The sequence below is a fragment of the Spermophilus citellus genome (genome assembly GCF_964194105.1).
Source record: "Spermophilus citellus genome assembly, chromosome: 2".
Lineage (NCBI taxonomy): Eukaryota > Metazoa > Chordata > Mammalia > Rodentia > Sciuridae > Spermophilus > Spermophilus citellus.
In genome coordinates this window covers 149994199-150020272 of record NC_138183.1, presented here as the reverse complement: position 1 = coordinate 150020272, position 26074 = coordinate 149994199, and the positions used below count along the sequence as shown (strand labels likewise).

General features: G+C 54.4%; 1 protein-coding gene across 1 annotated transcript; it reads right to left on the bottom strand.

The window, feature by feature from the left end:
- Nucleotides 1-686: 686 nt before the first annotated feature.
- On the bottom strand, nt 687-26074 carry TRIM29 (tripartite motif containing 29; the record flags this gene model as incomplete). Its single annotated transcript, XM_081262896.1, has 9 exons — nt 687-749; nt 3410-3486; nt 6375-6470; nt 8763-8855; nt 11096-11197; nt 14271-14469; nt 15832-16065; nt 16842-16937; nt 25283-26074. The coding sequence occupies 9 exons, from the start codon at nt 26072-26074 to the stop codon at nt 687-689; spliced, it is 1752 nt and encodes a 583-aa protein (XP_081119022.1).

Below are 26074 nucleotides of genomic sequence, written 5' to 3'. Positions count from 1 at the left end.
CACGGCCGGGCTAGTAGCTATTTTCATGGGTGGATTATCTCATGTCTGGGAATTGCTCATCCTGGCAGGTGGAGGAGAGAAGTCTCATAGCTACAGTCAACCTGCTCACCCTCTGGGGACCCAGACTCAAAGTGGATATGGCAGAGACCCATGGCCCAGGCTGGGTGAGACCAAGACAGTGGCCACTCTGTGGCCAGGCCTGTAGTTTCCTCCAGGCTGGGTGTTTTGGTAGGACCCAAGAGGACACAGGGGCCTCTCAACACAAAAGTCCTCTCCTCTCAGGGCCAACCTGCTGGAAAGAAGGCAGGTCTTCGGGGATGGGAGGGAGGCAGCTGCTTCACCAGGCACCATGGTGGAAGAGACATGGGCAGGAGGGCAGGCTGATACCACGTGGGCCTCGGTGACCTCACCCCAGAGCAGAAGGGTGGTGGACTGGAGAGAGAAGTGACCCTGTTCTCCCCCTGTGGTGGGTTGGCCTCGGCATAGGAACAAGGGGCCCACCCGAAGTCACCAAGCAAGACGGGGGCCTGGGTGAAGTCCTGGGAGGGCTGGCCAGGGGCCGGGGGCAGCAGGGAAGGGCCAGGCCCCCCACCCCCACCCGGAAGAGCACAGTGGCTTAGAAGGCAGGAGCAGCAGGCGCAGCGGAGAGGGCAGGGGTGGCGGTGCCTCATCCCTCCTGCCGGAGCTCAGGGGGCCTCGTTAGAGCCCATCGCGTTGCCTTTGTTGACGTAGAACGGCCGGTAGTGAGGCTGTGGGGAGACCAGAGAGGTTAGGGAAGCTGACAGCCCCGAGCCCGCGGGCCAGCCCTCCCCACGCCTGGCCCCCTGGAAGCAACAGTGGCCCAAACCCCAACAAGTCCAGGGGCCCTGTGGCCAGACCCACGAGATCTATCTACTCAGGGGGGCCCTACTGTCACCAGAATCTCTGAGCTCGGATCCTAACTGGAGTTCACTCCTGCCAGATGGCTGACGCGCTGCAGCCTCCGCCCACACCAAGGCCGTGGCGCCTTCCACTCCATAAAGCCCAACAACACTGTGCTGAGGGTTTTATGTGGACAAACTCGTTTAATTTTTACAACCACCCAATTAAATAGGTTACTGTTATCATATCCACTTTATAGTCAAGCAAACCAAGGCACAGAGAGGCTAGGCAACTTGCCCAAGGTCACTCAGCAGGTAAGTAGGGGATCCAGGATTGATACCCCAGCAGTGTGGCTCAGAGTCCACCCCACCTCCCACCCCCAGGCTTCCATATCGCTTCTTGAGTCTCAAGGACTTCAAGCATCTGCTTGTCCCCAACAGAGAAGGTGCCGACAGGCAAACAACTGCACCTGCTCCCCGTGGGCCTGGGCCCCCCAGCCCTGGGCCTCCCACAGCCCTGTTGCCTCCCTCAGAGGTATTCAGGGAGCATCTCGGGACACAGCCAGCGACATCTCTTCCAGCCTTCTCTGTGTATCACGACTTGTACCAAGCAGTGTCCCCTTCTCCTCCTAACCCCTTTTCCAGGTCCTGAGAATTTAGCTGGTCTTTCAGGATGAAATGCAAAAGCAAAATTTAGCTGTTGCTTGGCTATGTGAACTGTCCCACTAGAGGTCTCAGAAGTGGGCTTGTCCCTGAGCTGGGTCAGAGACCATGCCCACTGACCCCCATACAGAAGACACCACCTCCCCCCCACACCCCCAGGCTGTTCTCAGCCCCCACCCGGCCCTGCCTGCCCTGGCCCTACCCCTCCCAGCCAGCACCCCACCTGAACTTGGTCCACAGGTGGACTAGACCCAGAGGGTGCAGGCCTGAGCGGCTGAGCTCAGACGTTGGCTAAACCACTGGTTACCAATGGAAGAAACTGAGACCCAGGGAGACAAAGTCACATGGCTACTCTGCAGCAGAGCAGAGCTGGGAACAGGTCTCCAACCACTCCCGTGCTGGCCTGGATCCCCAAAAGGTTCACAAGGTGAAGTGAGTGGCGCTGGGCATGGCAGAAGCCTTTCCTTCAGGAAGGCCAGGTCCGTAACGCGGATTGCAGGCCAGTGAACGGCACCGTCTTAAGAGCCTGGAGTGCTGGGTGAGCAGGAATGTGGCCCCGTGACACCCACAGGTGCCCTCTGTCCATTCCTGCCTGGCTCGGGGGGCCTAGCTCCGGAGAGTTAGAAGGGCATGAAATCATCCAAGCCATCTGATTCCTGTTTCAGGTAGAGAAACTGAGGCACGGGGGAGAATGACTCATACAAGGTCACACAGCAGGTTGGCAAGAGGACTGGGGCTGAGGCCCAGGCAGCCCGATGCCCAGGCCAGCCTCTTCCTGCTAACACCTGGCCCCCTTCTCCCAGCCCTGAGAGCTCGCTGGACACTGGACCCTGTCCTGCCAGAGTCTCAGGTGGTGATGCCCTTTCTCTGCGGGGACCAGGCTCTGGGAAGGTAGGGGGAATGTGGCAGGGAGGCCAAGGGCAGAGTCCCAGAGGAGGAGGCTTCTTTTCCTCTCCACGGTGCCCTGGGGCCCAACTCCAAAACACAATCAGTTAGCTCCCATCACCAGCAAATTAAAGTTTCTTTCCAATTAAACCAGCCCCAGACACTCTTTGTGGTCCAGAGCGAGTCACCTCCCCATGCTCCAAACTCCAAATGCAAAGACGGCAGGAGCCCAGGGCTCAGGCCTGTCCCCAGAAAACCCCTGATGCTACCCGCATGGCAGAGCCATCGCAGCTCCTCTGCAGGGCCTGGTATGGGCCTCAGAGAAAAGCCTCAGGAAGCTGGAGAGCAGCCTGGGAGTCCCTGACCCCCGAGGTCCTGGGCAGGGCTCGGGCACATGAGGTCTAAAGGGCCGAGGGGGATCATCAATCCCACAGAGGTTTTCCCACCCCTCCAAGATGCCAGGGCCGGGGTGGCCAGGAGCCCTCATGGTGCTGCTCTTCTGATGGCCTGGCTTAGTATCATGTTCTGCTGAACCCCCAATACGCCTCTTCCTAGCATTCCAGCCTCTCCCACGCCATCTCCCCCACATTATCATCCCAATGGCCTCTGTGCTGTCAGAGCTGGAAAAGTGCCCCAGGGAGGTGGGACCCATCTCTAGGCCCATCCTTTGGAGGAGACTTTTACAGTCTCAGAGCTGGTGGAGGATGAGCCACCAAGTGCAGGCACCCAACAGTCACTCACGGAATAAAGAACCAGGTGGCCCACTTCACAGATTAGAAAACTGAAGCCCAGACAGAATGTGCTTACCCAGCTCCCTCCCCATAAGCCCTGGATCTCTATGGGTGTTATGGCCACTGCTGCCTCCTCCCCGATGCATGGCTCAGAAAAGGCCTCCTCCTCCCACAGACCCTGGGACATGAAGACCAGTGGCCCTGGGGAACCCCTTCCATGCCCAGGCTTCTGGTCATGCCCAGCTGGCCCCCTGGCAGCATCTTACTCACCAGCACAGACTGCTTGCCGGATTTCCAAGTCTGGGGCTGGGCCTTAGGGGTCTGGCTGCGGATGAGGGAGGGATAGCCTGGGAAGACAGGAGGCTCTGTCAGAGGCAGGGCCGGCTGGTAGTGGAGCAGCACAGCTGTTATCTATAGTCACCACCAAGCGCCATCCAGCCCCTTACCCAAGATGGCCACCTGAAGAGGTGTGCAGCAGCCTGGTACTGCCACTAACAACTGAAAACCCTGGGGAGGCCAGCCAAAGGAGGAAGCAGGGAGGCAGGCAGAGGAGGAGCCTGCCAAGCAGCAGGCGAGGTGGCCCCAGGCCAGGTCAGCACCACACTGCCCTGCAGGGATTTCCACCCACCCCGGCTAACACCATGGCCCCTCCCTGCCCCCAGCCCACTGTCTGCAGAACCTTCCTGCAGGAGGCGCTCCCGACTCCCCAGTGCTGGGAGGACGAGGCTTCCTTTTTGCCAAGCCCCACTTGTGCCAAGCACCGTGCCAGGCACTTGGCTTACAGCGGGCTCCTCATTCAGCCCTCCCTGTGTCCGGGAGCTCAGCAGTGTGCCTGACTCGCCCAGCGAGCAAGCAGCCGTCAGGACTGGAAATCAGATTTTGCCAAACTCCAAAACCCTTATCCCTGCCCCTTCCACCAGGCTCCACCGCTCCACGGCCTTTAGCAGGAGACTGGGGCCCACAGAATGGCAGTGAGTTTCCAGGGTGGCTGTCCCCCAGGGTTAGGACAGCAGGCCAAGAGAGGACCAGAGCAGGTGGCACTGCCTGGGCTTGATCAGAAGGTGCCATCCCCAGGCCCAGCAGCCACTTTCCTTGCCCTTCCCCTCAGCCCAGGAGATCTGTAAGGAGCGCTGGTCCTCGGAACAGGGAAAAGCACTCTCAGCCTTGGCCATCAGCCTGCAGGGACAGGACACAGTCCGGGAAGAAACAGGCTGTGACTTGGATGCTGAGAAGCTCAGGAAATAAACGGGGTTTGTCCTTGGACAGTCCCCTGTCCAGCAAGACTGTGCCTGCCCCCCTGGGGACAGCCTTCTCCTGCCCTGCTCTGCACCAGGATGAGCAGGCCAGGCCCAGATCACCTGCAATCACCTGCAGCACTTCCCCATGACACTGAGCAAGGTGGCAGGGCAAGGAGACAGAGCCAGGACCCCAGGGTCCTGAGTGGAGATTGAGAGAGGGAGGATTCACACCTCACCTCCCAATAACCAGAAAGAAAATCCCATGGCAGCCACCAGAGTGGGGAGGATGGGGGCTGGGCAGGGAGGGGTGGCCCAGGGAAGCAACCTTGAGCAGTGGTAGAAATCCAGATAGAGAGTGAGGGAGGGTGGTAGCTGGGGACATGCATCCCTCTGGGGAGGAGGGACCAGGGCACCCTAGAAGTGTCAGAGAACTCCCACAAGGTTCTGGTCATGCCTGTGCCCAGCTGCCCTGGTGTGGGAGAGGGAAAGGGAAGGGTTGGAAAACGGGCAGGTACCAGGATTATTTTTAAACAGCCCACTGCGGTCCAGTGGCTTGGAAAACTCAGCAGTGGCCTGTCCCAAGGTGGTGAACTGATAGGGGGTTTTCCCAGTGCCTGCCGGGAGAGAGAGAGGTGTTAGCGGCAAGCACTGGCCAGCAGGCCGGAAGCCCTCCCTCCCTGTCGTATCTATTCTGCACGCTCTGTGCTCTGCAGCCCTTTCTCAGGCCCTGGAGCCCGCAGACAGCCCAGGCACTGTCCCCGCCCGTGGGCTGCTGACAGAGAGTGGATGGGCTCGGTCCTGGCAGGTTGGGGCTCTCCTGGCACACAGGGCAGCACCTATCTGGAACCCTCTTGAGGGCCATTCCTGAAGGGCTCCACAAACTGATCTGCATGAAAGTAGGAATGTTCTGGGCTCATCCTCCCAGGCATGGGAGTCCCTCCTAGGACCAGGCCTGAGACAGGAGGGTCTGTGCAGGCCCATGGGGCGATGTCAGGAGGCATCCAAGCCATGCCCAAGGGTGGCAGTCTTCCAGGCCAGGTGACCTTCAGGCCAGGCTTGACCGAAAGCAAGGAAGATGTCTGCTGGTCAAGATGAGCCCCAGAGCCGCCCAGGCCAGGCTCAGGGACAGGACATGCCCTCCTTTCTGTTCCTTTCTCCTCCACCTGGCTGGTTCAGCCAAGAACCCTGCTCCAGGAAGAGACTGCTGGGTGATAAAGCCACCCTAGAGGCCTCGCTGATGAGTGACTGTCTCACAGCTGATCCTTTCTTCCAGGCCAGTAATTTGGATGTCAGAGGAGTTGGGGTTACTCTCACTGCAGCCCACCAGAGCTGACCCTAGGACCTAACAAGAGAGACGTGAGGGCCCTAGGCCTACTGTAAACCAAGGTCTGGTTCAAGACTGCCCCTCAAGATGACCCCAACCCTCTAGGGGGCAGGAGGCGTCGATCCCTCAGGCTGGCCCAAGAATTCTGGGGAGCACTGTAGGCAGGGGGTGTCAGAGTTCAGGGGAAAGAGATCACACCTGGGGGGCCTCGCAGTCATCTGGCCCCCCTTCTCCAGAGCGGCTCCCTCAGGACTGGCTCTGTAGGAAACTGAGGGTGCGCCATGGCCCAGGGGCCTGGGAGTCACTGGGCCCACAAAGTTAAATAATCTCTGCAGCAGGAAGACCCTGCCCTAAGCCCTAGTATCCTGGGCTCATGGCCCATGGGGGCAGGGCACAAGAGTACTGAGGAGTCATCCTTCCCCCACCTGAGTCCTCTTGTCACAGCACATCTTGAGGGACGAGTGTATGGAGCAAGGAACCCTGAGAATGCTGGTGTGGCCCAGCCCCATCTTCTGCCCTCCTGACAGCAAAACTTTTGGCCATTTTGTTTTGTTTTGTTTTGTTTCTGGCCAGGACTCCGGTCTCTAGAAGGCGAGGGAGGAAGGCAGGAGAGTGGGCAGAGACAAGCAGGGCAGCTGCAGAGGAACAGCAGGCGACCAGGTGGAGCGCTCACCTTTCAGGGAGAAGGAGGAGCTGCCCTGGACTGCAGGCAGGTCATCGGAGCTCTGAATGCTGGAGGAGTACTCCCAGACCCGGGAGGTGTAGTTACCTGGCAGGGCAAAGAGGGGCATCAGACCTCAGCGGGGCACAGAGGAGGGAGGGCAGGACCAGGACACTGCTGATTCTGTGAGTCTTTCTCTCCAGCCTCTTGCCACCTCCCAAGACGGGATGCTGATGTCCCTAGTCATGCCTTCCCCCATTTTTCCTGCCATCAAAGTTATCTTTTTAAAACTTAAAATGTTCCTGCCCTACCTAAAGGCCACTGTCCTCAGAATAAGGAGCCAAGTCCTTTAAATAGGCCCCCACTACCCTACCCTCTTCCTGGCTGCATCCCCTCCTCTCAGCATCCCTCACTTTCTCTCCTGCCTCCTCCCCAAAGATGGCCCTGAGCTTGCAGCTGTGAGCAGGGCAGATACCACTGCTGCCTATTGCAGATATGGAGGAGAGGGCCGTGGTGGGTCCCAGCTGGGAATCTAATGCTGAACAGAGAGGCCTGGGCATGCCCTGTCCACTCCAATCTCCATGGGCCTGGTCATCACTGAAGTGTCCTTCCGGTGTTGGTATTGCATCTGGGTGGAACTGGTGGAGCTGGCCCAGTCCCCTTCCTCTCCACACATGGTAGGCAGCACCCAGGAGTGAGTCTTCACGTGTGCGCATCCACACCACCTCCATCAAGTCCAGGTGTGCCTCAGCCCTACACCTCACAGCACTTACATTCCCTGTCCCCTGGGATGCAATTATTTAATTAAATCCCAATAGGACTCCATGGGGCCTGGGGAAATGCCTGATTGGCCCTGAACCACACCTGGTGCCTGGCACAGAGCCCGGCCTCTGAAAGGTGCTCACTGTCTGGTGGATGGTGAACATATGAGCGACTGAATAAACACATTCCAACACATCCTAAAACTTGGGTACAGAGGCAGCTGATTGAACACCTGGATTCCTGTTTGCCAGGTTGAACAGGCTAACAGATGTTCCTGTGCAAATACGTCCCTGTCATCTAGAGGAGGACGTGGTGGGGAGGTGGTGGAAGGAACAGCAGGGTACCATGAGGATGTCCCAGCCTGAACTTGGGCCCCAGACATGACGTACGCTCTCCAGCCTCTTCTCAGTAGGCCCAGAGCCTCTCCAGTCAGCTCTGCTCTGCAGCAGGGGTCACCAGTCCCTGTGTCCTCTGACATAGCTGCCTGGGGGAGGGCAAGGATACCATTTGGGCTCAGGGGTCAGAGGTGGCTGGGGCTGGGCCCTCCCTGATGCACGTCCTTCCCACAAGGATCTTGGGAAGCTCCCATGCCAGGCCTTCATGGCCCAAGACCCTGGGAGACAGAGGACTTGCCCTTTCCTTCTTCCCTCCCTCTCTCTGGCTTTCAATGACTGTTTTCTAGGCTCTTCCACTCTGGGCCCTGAGCTTGCAGCTGTGAGCAGGGCAGATACCACTATTGCAGATATGGAGGAGAGGGCCGTGGTGGGTCCCAGCTGGGAATCTAATGCTGAACAAAGAGGCCTGGGCATGCCCTGTCCACTCCAATCTCCATGGGCCTGGTCATCACTGAAGTGTCCTTCCAGTGTTGGTATTGCATCTGGGTGGAACTGGTGGAGCTGGCCCAGTCCCCTTCTTCTCCACACATGGTAGGCAGCACCCAGGAGCCAGGGTCTCCCAAAGCTGGTGTTTACTGAGCACATGGCCCTGTCCTGGCACATAGTGGACTTCTCACCACACGAACAGAGGGAGACCCTGTGCTTGACGCCTCCCCCAGGGGAAGGCAAGTCCCAGCCCCCATTTCACTTCTTTTGGGTCTTAAGGGGGGTCTCCTGCTCAGCCCATGTGACAGTGGTGGCTCCTGGATTTGCAGGGGTGGCTCCATTTCCTACCATGCCTTCCTTTCCATCCACAGCTAAGCTCATTTGTTTTAACCACTACACAACTTCTCAGTGCAGGAGTACACAAACAAGCAGAGGTCTTCTGCAGAGACACTTGCTGGGAGAGGTCCCCAGACCTTACCCCAGGGGTGCCGCTCACCCTGTTTCCTCCAACTCATCCTCAGGAACAAGAAGAGCACATGGACCCAGGGATCTACAGTGATGCTGAGGTTCCAGCAGCTTCTCTCCAGCCTAACTAATGACGCTGTGTACACCTGTGCACACCCACGTGTAGACACACACACACACACACACACACACACATACACACACACACACACACTTCAAGCTCAGTAGAAGCCCATCCTGTCCCAGCTCCCCACATTCATCTTCCTCGGAGCCCCTGGCCCCCACCCCAGCCCTGGCCCCCAGCCTATACCTCACATGAGTTCTGCCCAGCCTTGAGCTGAGCCCCTCCTACCTTTGGTGCCATAAAGGTTGTTGAAATTCTTCTGATTGGTCTCCTTGGAGAGGCGGCTGGGGGATCCCGGCTGGTAGGATGTCCGGGCGCCCCCTACGAAGCATACAAGGAAAGCTTGTCATTGCAGAAAGGTGGGTCTGGCTCAACTTGGGGTGCCATAGACTAATTTGGGGTCTTGGGCAGGATCCTAAACAGGTTTCCAACTGCCCACCAAGGGACCTGGACTCCACATTAAGAGGAGTCACTGGGTCTAGCATTAGGCTGTCACTTAATTACCATCTAAACGGAGACCCCTTAGGGAGTGAAGAGGCTCATGGTTCCCTGAGCACTGAGGAGAGTCCCGAACTTACTAATACATAGGATCACTCTGTTTAGGGAGCCTGGGGGCCATGAGGAGGCTGACAAGCCAACAATTCCCTCCTGAGCCAGTCCCCTGTGCGTGAGAGGAAGGAGAGGCCCTGGTGATGACAGGAGCATCTGGGCCACTGGCTGAGCGAGGGCCGAGTCCCCAGCAGGTGGCCAGGTAATCTGGTACCAGCACAGCACTGTGGCTTACCCCAGGCTATGGGAGCCTTACAGCCTGTGAACAAGGCAGAGTGGATCAATGTCCCCACTTCCCAGATGCAGAAAATGAGCTCCCGTGTGTGCCAGGACCTTCCTGTTGGGTCCACCCATTCCATTCCCCAAGCCTGGCCCACCAGGGCCAGCGCCAGCCAGTCCTTCTAAACTCCTGCACCTGTGCTGGGGATCCCCTGCACCCTCCTCCTGGGCACACAGCTCCTCATTCAGGGAGCCACCAGACCCACTTCTCCTGAGAAGTCCCAGCACTGCCCGACCTCCCAGGCCCAGGGCCTGGTGACCTTAAGTGGCCTTGTTTCCCTGATATTGACAAATCTCCTTGACTTCTCCCTTGCCTCTCCTCTACCCAGCCCTCCAGAAGGCAGATGTCCTGCCCCTCCTGTCCCCAATGTAGGGCTCTGCCTACTGTGCTGGGGCAGGCACACCGGGAGAACCGGTTTCTTCCACCTACAGATGTCACAGATTGACTCATGGGGGCAGAGCTGGGAGGGCTTCTAGCCCTGGGGGCAACTGCATCTTCTCAGACAGAACGCTGAAGCCAGATGGAACACTGACCACCCCAGGTCACCCAGACCCTGGGACTCTCCAGGTGACACCTAGGCAGGTTGATTCTTCCCTCCTTGTGGACTGAAGGGAGGTCACACTGGCCCTCAGTCTCTCACAGAGCAAAATAGTCAAGGAGGAGCCATTTGGGGGACTCGCTGGGTCAACAGGGCTGATCTAGGGACAAGGGGGAGAGCCACAGGCACCAGGCTAGGGACAGTCATGTTGGGTCCTTCTGAGGAAAGTGACACTGGGGTTGCCTGGTTAGTGCATTTCATACTCTCACACAACTGGCCCAAAGAGGCAGTGCCCTGGGCAGGGGAGTGGGCACACTGGCTAGGAGGCCTGGCCCACACCAGGAATGTTGAGGAGGGGACCGGCACCTGGCCACTGGAAGAAGCTCAGGTATTGTTTTCAAATTGGGCTGGGCATAAATGTTCCTCTCCAGTGAGCTCATTCCTCCAAATCCCCAGCCCCTCCTGTTGTAGGTATGTGAGTGACAGCTCAGAGCCTCAGGTTCACCTTCCCCAGGTCTCCTTCGTCCCCTTCCCAGAGGTCCCCACTCTTCTCCTGATCCCCCAGTCCCACATGTGCAAGTGTACAACCCCCTCCATCCTGGGCTGATGGCCTGGCACACCCTCCTTTATGTAACAGGCATTGCTGTGGTTTGTTGCTGGTGTCCAAGAATGTGCCAGTGTTCTCCCAGGACGAGGACAGGTCTAGACCCCACCAGACTGTAACCCTGCAGGCTGGGCTTCTGCAGGACCTAGGGAGAGAAGGTTCAGGGGCCAAGTGGCCAGGTGAGGAACGAGGAGAAGCAGCAGCTGACCCCAGAGGAGGCCCCAGAGAAGGCAGCCCTCCCAGGGCCTGAGCCCGAAGAAACCTAAGTGGAAGCTCCACACAGCTCCAGCCCAGCAGAGGGGAGCGAGAGGAAGGGGCAGGACAAGCTGCCTGGGTCAGGGATGGAGCCCTCTGAGGAGTAGGGTGCTGGGTAATTTGTCATCTAGTTAGTTTACACTTGTCACTTGTGAGGGTGAAGGCAGGCGCTGTTCATAATCACACCAAGACAACAGCCAGGACTTCCCCAGGCATGTTGGAGGTAGTGTCACTCTACCCAGGAGGAACCTGGCTGAGAGTCGCTCCATGGACTCAGGGGGGCTCTTGAGCAGCAAGGGGGGTGCCAGACCTAGGCCAAGGAGGCTTGTCCTTACCCTTGGGTGTGAGGTACATGGAGTATCTCTTCATGGTGTCGGGCGCACTCCACTCGCTCCCGTAGCTGGTTGTGTAGTTGTTAATGTAGCGATGGTCACCACCTGTGCAGAAAGAGGTCAGAAGATGGAGAGGAGGAACTGACCCACTGGGACATGACTGGCTGAGAACCCATAGCCCACCCGCTCTGTGCTGGGGACAATCAAGGTCCCACAGCCTCAGAATGCTGCTCTTCAGTCTTGGGAGTGGGGCAGGGGAAGTCTTGCCTTGAGTCACTCACTCTGTTAGACTGGCCCCTTGTGAGCAAGGTCGTGTGCACAGCACTTTCAGTTTAGAAGGGACTATGATATCCATTTCTCATTTGGTCTGTACTTTGACCCTTGAGCAGGTATATAAACCTCTCTCTGTGACAGGTAAGAAAAAAAAAGGCTCAGGAGATGAGAGAAGCAAGTTGACCTATGTTACATGGGTCAAGAAGAGCAGCATTGGGGTTTGAGCCCTGGTTCCCCACTTCACAGCTCAGCCCCAGTCACTCCTGACAGTCACAGGTGGTGGAACAAGGTCCTAGTAAGGACTTCCATGATCCAGGAATCCAGGCAGCTGAGCACTTAGCTGCACCCACCTGAAGACTCTGACCAAAAGAAATCTACCACTCGATGCTCCACCTCTCCAAGCTGTCCTCCACCCCATTCCTGTCTCCTACTACTTCCCTTTCTTCTACTTTCTCTCTCCTTCCCTTTCTCTCTCTCCTGGGAAAGAGGAGGGAAGTGTGGCTCAGACACATCCTTCCTCTCCAGCCTCTGCATCTAGCAGGTCCTGGCACTCAGCAGTAGTTCAAAGAATAAATGCAGCCAGAAGCAGTGGCACATGCCTGTGATCCCAGCAACTCGGCAGGCTGAGGCAGGAGGATCACAAGTTCAAAGCCATCTTCAGCAACTTAATGAGGCCCTAAGTAACTTAGCAAGATCCTGTCTCAAAATAAAAATGGGCTAGGGATATGGCTTTGTGGGTAAGCATCCCTGGGTTCAATCCTCGGAAACAAACAAACAAAAAAAGAATAAATGCATACACAATAAGGTACCCCACCACCTGCCCTTGAGCAGGTATAAACCTGCCCACTGAGCCCAGGATAAAGGTGGCCTGCTGCCTCTTAACCCCTGTCTGTGAGGGTAGGAATGAGCCCACCATCAGGGAGCAATAGATAGTCACTCCACAGTTCACCTCACCAGCCTCCCATCCACCACCTCTTACAGAAGACACCAAAAATAACAAGAGAGGCAAAGGAGGCTCCCCGGGTGACTCCAGGCACAGGCACAGGGCTGCTGATTCAGCAGCTCCCCTTGCTCTCAGCTGCCACCTCACCACAGACCTTGTAGGGGACGCAGGGTCACACCTGCACAGGGACCAGGCCAGCACCTTCATGAGCTAGAAATGGGATGTGAGCAACTGGAAGGCTGGATGGTTCCTGCAAGGCTCACAGGTCCAGTCAGGGCCTGGCCATCTTCCCAGGTCTTGTTAAGGTTTGAACCTTGGGACAATGATCACCACACCCATCAACCGATGACACCTTCCAGATGAGAAGACCCAGGGGACTGCATAGCACCCCTGCCCAGCGACCTGCACTTTGAGAACATGCTTCTCTGAGTCTCAGCCTTCTCATCTGTAAAATGCAATGCTCCATAAGGGGACCGTAAAGCAACAGAAGTGAAGAGCTCAGCTCTACAACCGGCTTTCAGGGAGCTCAGTCATCTTCTGCCATCTCTGTCACCACCAGGAGCACTGCTATTGTCATGAGGAAGAGGCTGTCAGTGCCATTTAAAGTCAAATGATTGTCTTGCTAAAATGTCTTATCTGTCCTCAGGTATAATTGAATGTACCTTTGTATTTTACAGGGATACTGTGTGAAATCACCAAGATATATAGGTGTCCCTGTTCTTGACCCTGGTCAGTGACCTACTCAGCCCTCTTCTCCTGCAAGAATCCTGAGCTCCATCTAGGGCAGACAGGGATCATTTCCTTTAGTGTGCACGGCTGGAAGATCTTAATCAGGCTGCATTCTGAAAACCTCATTCTAAAAGCTGGGCTGGGCTTGGGCCACTGGATGGGCCCTTGGGGAAAGTGTTCAGGCTTCAGGCCCTAAAGGGACTGGGTAGAAAAAGACTTAATAGGGGTAGTTTCTCAGGTTTGGAGAGTCTATGAGATGATTCAGTTGACCTCTGCAAGGACAGCATGATTCAGAAGAGGGGCTGATTTCAGGGACACACTGAGTCACAGAGACAGGCTATATCCTGTCGTCCCCAGCCTATCAGGCCAAGTGCAGCCTCTGGGCTCAACACTACTCAACACAGCCATGGTGACAGGTAAGTCCTCCCTCCAAGAACAGGTGCAGTTCTAAGTCACTTCTGCTGGAGTTTGTAAAGCTACCAGCTTGGCATCTAGCCCACACGGCAACAGCGTGCACACATCTGCTGGGTTGGGCTGGACAATCAGATGTAGATCTGACTGAAACAAATCCCCAAGTTTGAGGATTGCTAGGAGCCACAAGCAAATATACAATGTATGGCACCTTTGGTTGTAAAGTGACGCCAGCTAGCCACTGAGATGATTATGTTAAGATTTACATTCATATGCAAATTGGACTCCCGCTGTTCACCTTGGCCTGCTACCGGACTCATGTTACGGACTCATGTTACCAGACTCTTGGAGAGTTCCCATTGGTTGGGGAAGGATAGTAGGAGGAAATTCCGGGGGAGGTCCGGGGGGACCCCGGGGGTTCCGGTCGGCGCGCGGTTCCGGTCGGACACCCTCGTGGGAGGACCGGTTTTTGACTTGCTGGCGCTGAGAGTGTTAGCGGCTTTTTCAAAATAAAGTTTTGTTCCTGCTTGATTGGCTCGTGATTCTGTGCCCAGCCAAGACTGCGGCAGAGGATGATCCACAGAGAGGAGGCACTTATTCAGCCAATGCCCAGGAATCACCCTCCTCTGGAGACCCCTTGTAATAACTGCAAACTCAATGGGAACTAGAATCCCTGAGCCTGAGTTCAAATCCCCATAAAGGGATGGGTGGATGAAAACCACGAGGGGCCAGCTAGCTAGGTTCCAACCTGCACCAGGAGGCAGGAACTGACCTGGGAGGGAAAAGCTCATGACCTTGGGCCTGCACACAGAGGGGACCTACCGTTCTCCATGTGGTTCCTCTCAATGAAGTTACGGCTCAAATCAGCCTTGCACATCTTCTCAACATGGCGCATGCACACATTGAGCAGGTCGTCCTTGAAGTTGCCCAGTGACTGCCCCAGGCCCTCTCCCTCCAGCAGGACGTGATAGGTGGGTAGGGGTGGGGGGAGAGAGTAATTGCTCATCAAAGCACCAAATTCCTACCAAGAAAGGAAAGAAGCCATTAGTTTCCTGAGTTTTTCTGGGTCTTTTGTCAACAAGGGGGCTCTTATAGCCCCTCTGGAAGACTCAGTGCCTGGAGCCAAAGGAGCTGGGTTCTAAAATCAGCTAATTAACTAGCCTCACTTTTTCTCATTAGGCAAAAGTTCAATTAAAATCTACAGATGCAGCTGGATGCAGTGGTGTGCACACCTGTAATAGCAGCGGTTCAGGAGGCTGAGACAGGAAGATCATGAGTTCAAAGCCAACCTCAGCAATTTAGCGAGGCCCTAAGCGATTCAGCAAGATCCTGAAAATAAAATATTGAAAAGGGACTTGGGTGTGGCTCAATGGTTAAGCCTCTCTGGATTCAATCCCTGGTACTTAAAAAAAAAAAAAAGAAAAAAAAAGTTCACAGATGCTAACATCCTGATGGCTTTAGCATTCAGATATATGACTCCATGGTTCACATCTCTAATCTGGGTGCAGGATTCCTACCTCACAGGGGTTTTTGAGAGAGACACAGCCTACAATGAGATTCCAGGAGAAAGTAGAAAGAAGTGCAAGGAATTACCAGAGCATTCTGGGTCAGTCTGCAGTTTGGGTGAGACAGGGACCTTCCACCTTTACACACCTCACTCCATCCTGCCTCTGCACATTCATGCTTCTCCCTTCCCTTCCCCTCACTGGAGAATCCCTCCTCCTTCTCAAATTCTAAGTGGCCTGCAAGACCTTATTCAGACTCCTTCTCCCACACAAAGTTGTCCTTAGATTGCTCCAGCCTGCTCACCCTTCCCTGGGTTTCCACAGGCACTTATCTCCTGAGCCACATGCTTTATCATTTAATTACACGCTTTCCTATATTGTTCCCTAATTGTACATGTCTTATCTTCTCAGCTGGATTGCAGCTGCTTGGGGGCAGAAAAACATGTTTTATACTTCTCTATTCACCACAACACCTAATAGAGTCTGGGCATCAAGGAGTGCACAAAACATTCTAGCAGACAGAAAGATGGATGCATAAATAGCCAAACTGACTAGATCAAAGATAACAAGTATGCAGCACTCACACCATTCCTCCCTTACCCACAGCAGACATTACTAATCCACCACAGGACTCCTTCCCACTGTACCCAGAGCACTTCTAGGACATATCAATTGAAGTTGGTACAAGGTGGTGCTTGTGCACCATCTTTAGAGGAGGTAGGGAAGTAGATTGGGTGGAAAAATTAAATGGGCAGATGGAAGGAAGCATGGATGGATGGATGGAAGGATGATTAATGAGGATGTGGGAAAGTGGATGGAATGAGAAGGGAGAGGATGGCTGGATTTAGGGACTGAATGGTGGAAGACTCTGTTTTCACCTGCAGAAATAGCACCGAGTCGCTGATGCTATGAAGCTGTTCCCGGATCTGCTTGTCCTCATGAAGCACCTTGGCCCTCTCATCCAGGGCATCCACGATCACCTTCACTTGGTCCACAGCATCCTGCTCCCGCTGCTCCAGGGCAGCCCTCACTTCCTCTTTTTGCTTCTCCAGGTCACGCACCAGGTCCCGGAAGTTCTGCTCCAGGATAGCTTTTTCATTGGTAGTGAAGCTCTGGGTCCAGAATCAGAGGAGGGATGAGAGTTTCATTAAGGAAAACTAACCTCCCTCGGGGAGCACACCCTTAGGTTCTCAACTCAGGATCAGGGCATTCCCAGAGCCCTAACTTGGCGAGACTGTCTGGCTATGAATCTCATTTAAATGCATCAAAGAGGGACAGAGATAGCCAGTGTTTTTACTGCCCACCCTTCCTTATCCACCTGTGGCTCCTTCCTCTGGGGGGCCAGGTTAACCCAAGCAACCATTCCACACTTGAGTGATTCCCTGTGTGCCTAGACATTCTCCCAAGAGTCAAGGTGTGCTCACTCAAACCCCAACCAGAACAAAACACCAAATCAAAAAGTGTATTGTCTGGCTGTTGGTGTAGCCAGGATCAAGAGACAATGATTTCAGACATGATTTGTAAATCCCCAAACCATGGCAGACATACTTCCAGTCACACTGGCACAAGTAGAAGAGAAATGGTGTGTATTTGGTGGCTGGGGAGTCTGGGGGGATGGGCAGAGCACACATTAGCAGACACTAGACAACACACTGGAGGGTGGGTCTGGGATGTGCTCTGCTAAGATGATATACAATGAGTGTTAGGTGACAGGTGGGATCCTATCTGGGTGCTAGGTGGGAATGCAAAAGGGTCAGGGAGAGAATCCACAACAAACAAGTGTGGGATGTCACTGAGGGCCAAAACCTTGAACAGGAACCAAGGCCCGCCTCCTCCCAGGCAGGACAGGCAGGGCAAGTGCGGTGAAGGGAGCCTGGGGGCTGCTCACCTTGATGCGGTCCTTCTCCTTTTGCCACTTTTCAGCTTCATCCTCAATCTCAATGATTTTAAGCTGCAGCTGTTCCTTTTGCAGTGACAGCTCTGTCTGCAGGGAAAGAGTCAGGGTTGGAGAAATTGAGAAGAAAGGGGCACAGACACAGAGAACTAGGGCATGGGCCCACCCAGGGATCCAAGTCTCAGGCAGGGCTCACTTGCATCCATTTCTCTGCCCAACAAACATCCCTCAGGACCTCAGACATGCCAGGCTCCATGCCAGACTCCATGCCAGTTACCAAGGGTCAAACACCATCTCCTTGTTCTCAGGTAACTAGGGCTGGCTGCCCTCATCATGCCTTTGTGGGGACTAAACCTCCCTTATCCCCGTACCCAACATGAGTGGGAGGGTGCTCACTTTGGGGGTTCTTGCTCCTTTCAACGGACCTGGGGCCACAGAGGGAGAAAAGAAGAGGACTGAGCCCAACCCAACCAGGGAGTGTCTTGTGGCTATAACTGTGTGCAACGTTTCTATGGCGTGATGTGGGGTGTGTGTTGCAAGCAGGAACCGGGTTGCCGCTGGCCTGGGCTCTGTCTGGGCAGGCACAGCTATAAACCTGTTTATGGGAAGGAACACATTCTGCAGTTTGGGTGAGACAGGGACTTTTACCTGGGGTCTCTGGAGAAGGAGAAGGCTAGAGAATGAGGCTCGAAGAGTGGAAAAGGCTGGGATGGAGGGAGAGGACCTAGGACCCCTGCCCTCAGGCACATGGATGGTAGGGGTGTGGAGTGGGTTGGGAAGAGTCTCTATCAGGATGTGCTCATATCCACACTTGCCTTCCATGTGGGGAAAGGCCCTTCTCTGAAAAGCATGTCCAACTGAGGCAAGAAGTCAAGGCCAAGGCCACCCAGTCTAGTCAAGAGGCACCTCTTTTATTCTTCTGGGTCTCCTCTAGAGCTTCCAAAGTGCCTTCCAGCACGGAAGACAAGGGGTGATTTCTACCCAATAAGCAAGCAGCCAAGAAGCCTTGGATTGCTCAGGGTCTCCAGGACCAATGGGTTTTGAATGCGGAGGCCTACCTCTATCTAGCCATCTCTCGGAGGAGCTCATGAGAACAGTCAAGGTTCAACAAACCATGAGGAACGTGGGCTCCATCAGCAGAAGTCATGAGCAGCCAGGGCCCAGAGCATCACCACACAGCACACCTCTGAACATCCCATCAGGCTGAGCAGGGGCCTGTGGGGTATCTGCTGAAAACACCCAGGGAAGAGGATCTGATGGTGCTTAGGTCTTCCTGGCCTTTGGCACCAGAGGGTGGGGAAGGCATGGGGCATGAGGTACCGAGCTCCCCAGACAGGGAGCCCCTGCCTCCCCACAGCCTGCCCTTCAATGACCACCACATTGTTGGGCTCCCCATGATCAAGACAAAGAAGTTCTTAATCAGCATCACCCCTGCCCGAGACGGCTGTAAATCCCACAGCATAGCATTGCCAGAGATGGAGATGGGTTGTTGAGAGAAGAGAAGCACAAGAAGAGGAGGGTAGGGACTTGGCCTGGTCCCTGGAACAAGGCTGGGAGAAGACACTGTGGTAGTAGAAACTTGGCCCCTCGGACACTCTGAGGATCCAAAGCTGGAAAGCCCAGAAAACAGGTTGGCAGATCCAGTGGCCAAGACCCTGAGAAGGCCAGGCCTGGATGGCAGATCTGGGCTCTAGGGAAGAGACTAAGAGGCTGGACAACAGGTCTGTCCCAGGCGACTTTCCCATCCATGAAGAACTCCTGAGTGAGGCTTGAGGTGAGGGAGTTCTGCAGAACTCCCACCACCCAGCTAAGGCATCCTAACCTGAAGGATGGAGGAGTTGGTATGTGGAGGAGGGGCACTTCACAAGGTCTGATGACAGAGAGCAAAAGTGCACCCCTTCCCACCCTCAGGCCCAGGCCCAACCCCAGTAAAAGCCCTATTGCCAGTAAGCGGATGGGTCACCCTTCCATGAAATGAGCTATTGTGGGGTGGGGCAGCCAGAAGGGAGCCTGCCCAGAGCACATGATGGGGAACAGTTAGCATCTGGTAACCGCCACCTACAGGCAGGGGCCTTTGTGAGTTGTGTAACTTCTCTGAGCCTCAGTAGGTCCATCTGTCCCACGGAGGTAGTAAGAGGACCAGCCTCCCATGGAGAACGTGGGATGGAAAATGATCAGGGACTGAAGATCCCAGAAAGCATCTGGCACAGAGCAAGCCTTAACTGAACAATGGTCCCCATCATTATTATTGTCACCATAATTGCAGGAATGAGGGCAGAGGGATGGGCAGGTCCGTGGGACATAAGCAAGTGAAAGGAGAGGGCATGGTCAGGTGAGGTCTCAGGGGTGTTGGGTGGTATGTCATTGGATTGGGGTTTAGAAGTGGTATGGACACAGTCCAGAGAACAGTGTAAGTGGTACACAGAGGCTGGGAAGTCAAGACATTAGACTGAAAATGCAAAATAAAGGGTTAGAACATGAGTAATTGACGGTGGAAGGATACTAGGGAAACAGAACAGAGGTCTGAAGAGGGGAAGAGGGTAGGCTAAGCACTGCCAGGGAGAGGAGCTTTGACTAGCTTTGACTAGAGAAGGAGAAGGTTAAGGAGCTGAATGTCAGGAGTTAACAGCTGTGCCAAAGGAACACCTAATAGAAGCTGTATGGTCAGTCCACAGGTGAGAAAATGTGTCACTTAGGTGAGCATGGAGGGAAGGAGGGATGGAGTACAGGGGACCAGGGCACAGAGAGTCCAGTGCGGCCTAGAACATCTGGGCGAAAGGCAGAGACAGGTCAGCCCCCTGGGAGTCCATCCTGTATAAGAGAGGGTGGGGAGAGGGCAGCCAGCTAGCTGAGGTCTGACAGCTGGAGTGTCTGCCAGCAGCCTGGGAGGGGAGGAGAAGAGGTGGCTAGTCTGGACATGTGTAAGGGCAGGGTCAGAAGTGGAGACGAGCTGTCTGCAGCAGTGGGTGGAAGAATCAGCCAGGGTGGAGAGGAGACTGGTCCTCCTTTTCTTTGGGGCACTAAGGAAGTCAGGCTTGGCTGGGAGGGGCCTGGCTCCCACAGCACAGCCAGCAAGACCAGACTTGCAGGGCACAGAGGGTTCTGAAAGGGTCCTGGGACCAGGATCTGTATGCTGCTAGAATGATCCTTTCTCTGGGATGAGTCCTACCCTGTCAAGGAAGAAGGCTCAGGGTAAGAGCTCTACGGATGTCTAAGAAGGCACTTCATATATGTTCAGCTCTTTGAGACTTATCCTATACAGGAAGTAATAGAACCTGGGAAGTTTCCAAAGATACTTTGTTCTCCTGCAATTCTAGGAGAGCAAAGGAAAAGAACTTTAATTACTAAGTACATACTAAGTGCTAGGAATTTTCTCTTTTTCAGGGTACTGGGTTGAACCCAGGACCTCATGCTGGACATGCACTCTACCACTGGGCTACATTCCCAGCCCAGGAATTTTCTTTAATTCTGTAAAAGCCCCCTTTTGCAAAAGTGGTGAGGTCTGAGTCCTCACAGTAGGAAAGAAAGCAGCAGTAATGTCAAAAGGCAATGACAGGTCTCAGATCCTATTCTATGGCCTCAGAGGCAATTCCAAAGGTGGTGGCACCAGGTTCTCCTCTAGAACATTGCCCTTCCTCCTTCACTCCTGCTAAACTAAGTCTACCGCATAGACTTCATCAATTCAACCTCTTCTCTTATTACCTCCCTTTTCCTCCCCATACCTTTGCCCAAGGCCCCAGTTTTCTCTCCCCTGAGCCTCCCCCTACAGAATGCAGTTGAAGCCCCTGACGTCTGACAGGGCCTCAGCTCTCCACAGTCCCTCCCCTACTCACACCTCCCTCCTGCCTACTTCCTACTCCTCCCTGATTTTTCCCCTTCACCCTGCCTAGGCCTGTCCCTAAATGCTTCCTTTGTTTTGCTCTCCCACACTGGGTTGCATCTCTCTCTCTCTTTCTCTCTCTCTCTCTCTCTCATACCTGAGATGGCACCTGTGTGGTCCACCCAACCTTAAAATTCTTCAAGGAGTGGAAGGATAATACAGTCTGGCAGTGCCTCAGCCTGGACCAGGCCTTTGGGTAGGTGTTGGCACACCCAAATACTCACCTTGACAGTTGTACCTGCATTGCCCCCAGGGAAGGGGAGATAGACCATGATCTTCCCCTAGTCTGAAATAACCTCATGGGCCTTGGGCTGTGACATTTGCCAAATGAGTTAGTTAATTGCCAGATTTGTACTCCCAGACAAATGGTAATTATCTAGATAGGAATCTGAAATGCTGGGTAGATTTCCCTGTTTCCATTCAGATGTCAAATGCCTGATATCAGTGCAACTGCTTGGTTGGACACCCCCAGTCCCTTGTGCTTCCTCAGAGCCTCTGGACAGAGGAGGTACAAGCTGGGCCAAGAAAGGGCTCACCCTGGCATCTGCAGATGAGCAGGGGGGCCTTGCAGAACTCACCTCAGCTCCCTGGGTCTTGGTTTCCCTGTGACATTGGACTAGATTTCTGATTCCCACTCCGGCTGCACATCAGAATCCCTGATGTGTAAACATCATAGATTAACATTCAGACCCCAGGCCCCAATTCCCTGAATCAGAACGTCCTGGGATAAAGCCCGTTAATCTGTGGTTTTTTTTTTTAATTCTTTTTAAGAGAGAGAGAGAGAGAGAGAGAGAGAGAATCCTTCCCAACATTTATTTTTCAGTTTTCAGCGGACACAACATCTTTATTCCACTTGTATGTGGTGCTGAGGACCAAACCCAGCACTGCGCGCATGCCAGGCAAGCACGCCACCACCTGAGCCACATCCCCAGCCCTTAATCTGTGTTTTTATAAGTCATCAAGTGATACCAACCCAAGGACAGCCACCTGGAAGCCACCAAACTCAGTGATCCCAAGGAGACCCTTCCAATTCTATGGGGAGAAAAGGTTTAAAATGGTGGCGAGAAATCCCAGCTTCACCCTCTCCCACACTGTGCCTTGACAAGTCTCTCAGCATCTTTAAACCTGTTTCTTCTATAAAATAGGTACATTCCCCACCCACAAGACCAGGCATTTGTAACCACACACACGCTAGGCTCAGCACTAGCACACAGGTGTGCTCCACACAGACTGAATTGCTACCTGCCTATCTGCTGGTCACTTTGCTCCTGATTCCTCTCTCTAAATCTTCAGCATCTGGACAGGTCATCCCACCTCCTGTTTCATGCCCTGTCCCAGAGCAGACATTTCTCCCTGAAAATCTCCTGGGACTGGGTCCAGGGCACCCTGGCTGATAGCCTGGCTCCTCATCTGAAATCTCAGCCCCACTGTCTGTCCAAAGAGCTTGCCTGCCCAGACCAGCATAGCTAGAAACTCAAAGACAAGGGGCATGCAACCCAGCAGTCTGTCAGCTCAGCCTTCCTAGAAGAGTTGGGCAATGAGATAAGAAATAAAGTCCAGGGCATGGAGAAAGGGATAAACTGAACGAAGCCATGCAGTGGACAGTGGATGAGGCTCCCAGGCTGAGCCCCTCCAAGTGACACTGGTGGCTGGGTGTGATGGGTGTGCGTATTACTATGCTGATGATATTGTTACCCCAGAACCTAGGCTGGATGTGGCAGTGCCTCCAGAACAGCCTGTCATCCCCCCAAGAGAGCTCCTAACACCCTGGCCTGCTACATAGGAGGGAACTAGACTAGATGGAAGGGACATTAGACACAGGAAAGGAGATACCTAATCAATTTTCATTTCACTAATTAACCTATCTTGGAAAATATCCAGAGGTGGAGGGTGGACCAGTTGACATCATGGGACCCCTTGTGGTATTTGGGGTGAGAGGGGAAATATTGTGACATGGGTCCTCCAGGGAAAAGACCATCTTATTGCTACAAACAGTTCCAACTGATCCTTTCAGAGCATGGAGTTTGGGGAGAACCAAGGCCCAGGAGGTGAGCACTTGCAGCCATGGGTGTCATCTTCAGCTCTAAGCGACTAACCCACGCTGGGCTGGGTTACCTCACCTGGCCTTCACCAACAGGCCTGCAGAACAGGTTCTTCCCAGGCTCCTTGCAAGAAGCTGTGTGTGGGCTGTCTGGGTCTGCAGGAGATGCTTCCAGAGGATGCCAGGATTGACATACTCAGTCCCTCTGGTCCATCCACCCATGACCCCGGCTCTATGCTATACCCCCCACCAACATTCCAGCAGAGCCAGGTCTAGACAAATGGCTTTAGCTAGTCCCCTGGCTTCTCATCCCTGCTCTGACTGCATATCCCTGTGCTTCACGTGCACACATGTGTATACGCACAGGCTGCCCAAAGATCCCTATCACAGCCCTGGTCAGAGGATCAGGCATTTTCTCCTAAAGCACATGCATCCTGAATTCCATGCCCCCCATGCCCTTCCCCTGAGGTGCTCTCAGACATTGAAAGAAGACTTAGGGGGCTTCTTCCTCCCACCAGGATCTTGAACAGGTCCTCTGTTTCTCTGGGCCTGTGTCCTTATCCACAAGGTACAAGAGGAAGCATTGGGATTTCAAGAATTCCATGAGGCCTGGCATTCTGTCCTCTGTTTATTATTTATTTTGTCCTTCCATGTTTACTCCCAGCTGCTACTATGTAACTGGAAGGGTGTTCCCCAGTCCTGTTGTGTGTTTGAGCTCTGCCTCCTGACCTACATCATGGGTCCTCAAGGCCAAGGACTGCATGAGCCCTACTGTGGCCCCTGGAACCAGAACTTGAAACAAGACCCCAAACCCTCCTGCCCACCTCTTCCACAGGCACTCTGGATGTTCTTAAATGGTGACACCTTTGTTTCATATGATATTTGGGGCCAACCCTGCATAGAAAACAGGTCAGTAAGTGTTATTTGCTTGCAATAGAAGTGGTAACCTGGATCCTGTGTCTTCTGAGCACATCCTTGTTCTGGGTACCTCTTGTCACCCTGATTCTTGTCCAAGAATCCTAGGCTCCACAGAGAAATCTAACCCAACTACTCAGCTTCACATAGAGAGAAGCCAAGGCTGAGAGAATTGAAAGGATTTATTCGCTGTCCTACCATTACTTAGATACAAAAATCAGGACTAGAATTTGGTCACATCTCCTAAAACTCAGTCTGAGGTTCTGCAATGTCTTCGCTTCTGTGGCCAAAAACTGTGACTGAAGGTGACTACCTTTTGTTCTTTTTCAACTTTCTAAGTAAGGTCCTTGAGAATGGGTTCCATGGTCATATCCCACCTCTAGCTCCCAGTACAAAGCAGGGACCAGAGGGAGCTGGGGATATCTTCTTTTGAGGCCAAATGAAGCTTCTGGAAGGGATCTTTGATTCTGTTCCCATCTTGGTCTCATCCCTCCCTGCCCAGGGGTATGAACAGGAGGTAGAGAGAGAGAGAAAATAATCAAAAGTTACTGGTCAGGAAAGCTGGGCAGGGAGGGACCCTGTGTTGCCTCATTCTGAGGGGTACAAAAACTCTTGAGAATGCAGAGTTGCCAGCATTGGCCCCCCCACAGAGTGCTCCTGCAGTAAGGAGGGCCAGGTGGTGGGCCCAGCATCTGTGGGGCAAAAAGCAACAGCCACAGCTGGACTCTCAGCACAGAATATCTTCCCCAGGTGTGCCACATACACAAGCCTCCACTTGCCTCTGCTCTGCCTCATGGAAGTAGCGCATAATCACATACACGGAATTCATGCAAAACAATTACGTATCCCATACACAAATATGTGCAAACATCCACATGCACACATAGACACCCACATGCATAGAAAACACATACGCATTTACCTACGCCCCACCTCCATACAAAATCCAGAAATGTCCACCCACAGGCACAGGCATGTCCACCTGCAACCACACACAAAGCACAGTCAGCCCTGTTGAGCAAAGGATAAAGGAGGCTGAGAGCAAAGTGAAGAGCCTGAAGGGAATCACACCAAACAAGGAGCCACTGTTCTGCAAATACAAACCAGAAGCCAGCCAAAAGGGACAATTTAGTGGCCCCCAAACTCGGTCCTTCTAATACCTTCCCTCACTTGTGACCTATTCCCCAGGGGCCAGTCCTGCTCAGGTGGGAAGGGGGTGGAGGGGAGAGAAAGAGAAGGAACAGGAGGAAAAGGAGAGATAACCCTAGCCAGGCAGAGCCCAGGAGAGAGTTCTGCACCATTAGGTCTGATTCTTTGCCTAGACTTGAATGTAACCTATGACCTTGGTCAAGCAATCTTTTCTGAGTCTCTCTTGGCTTATCTAAAAAAATGTCCCTGCCTCCTAAAACTTTAGTTGGCTGGGAGCCACCTCTGATTCCCAGCCGGCGGGTGCAGAGGGGAAAGAAATGTTTTCTAAAAGGGCCAAGCCTGGAATGGTCTTAAGCCCCCATAGTTAGGAAGCCCCCGTGAGGATCAAGGTCAGAGGGCAGGGGAGGGAGGCCAGGTCTGGAGGGACAGCAAACAGGTCAGCACAGTTACCTCTTTTTCGGCCTTGGCCTCTTCCACCGTCACGGTGCTGTGGTTCTTGTGCTCCTGGAACATACAAAGGTAGCAGATGCAGGTCTGGTCCGTCTGGCAGAAGAGCTCCATGGTCTTGCCGTGCAGGGGGCACTTGCGGGCCTCGAAGTCCCGGATGGGCTCGAGCAGCTGGTGGTCGCGGAAGGCCGCGCCCTCCAGGTGGGGCTTGAGGTGCAGCTCGCAGAAGGAGGCCTGGCACACCAGGCAGGACTTGACGGCCTTCTGCTTGTTGCCGATGCAGGAATCGCACAGCACCTCCTCGGAGCCCGACTTGGAGCGCAGGAGGCTGCCGTCGGCCCGCGGGTAGCTGTTCCTGCGGACCTCCCCGGGCTCCACGATGGACACGGAGGGCTTCCGGGGCTCCGAGAAGATGGACTTCTTCTCCGAAAAGGTGACGGGCGGCTTCTTGGCGGCCCCCAGCTGGAGCCCCGCATAGGGCGACCTCCTGCCTTCCGCAGAGTCCATGCTGAAGTAGTTGGAACCCTTGTCATCCACCGACTCCACGAACTGAATGATGGGCCGCCGCCACTCGTTGCCGGAGAACAGGGCGCTCTTTCCCTCCCCCTTCAGGGCGCTGCCCAGGCTCTTGCCCTCGGCCACCTCCCCTCCGTGCCCATGCCCGTTGGCGGTCTTGGTCTCCTTGCCATCGACCTTGGGGCCGTTCTCCAGGCTGCCGTTGGGGCCCGACGGGCTGCGGGCGTCCCTAGCATCAGGGCTCGACCCATTGCTCCTGGGGGCATCTGCGGCTTCCAT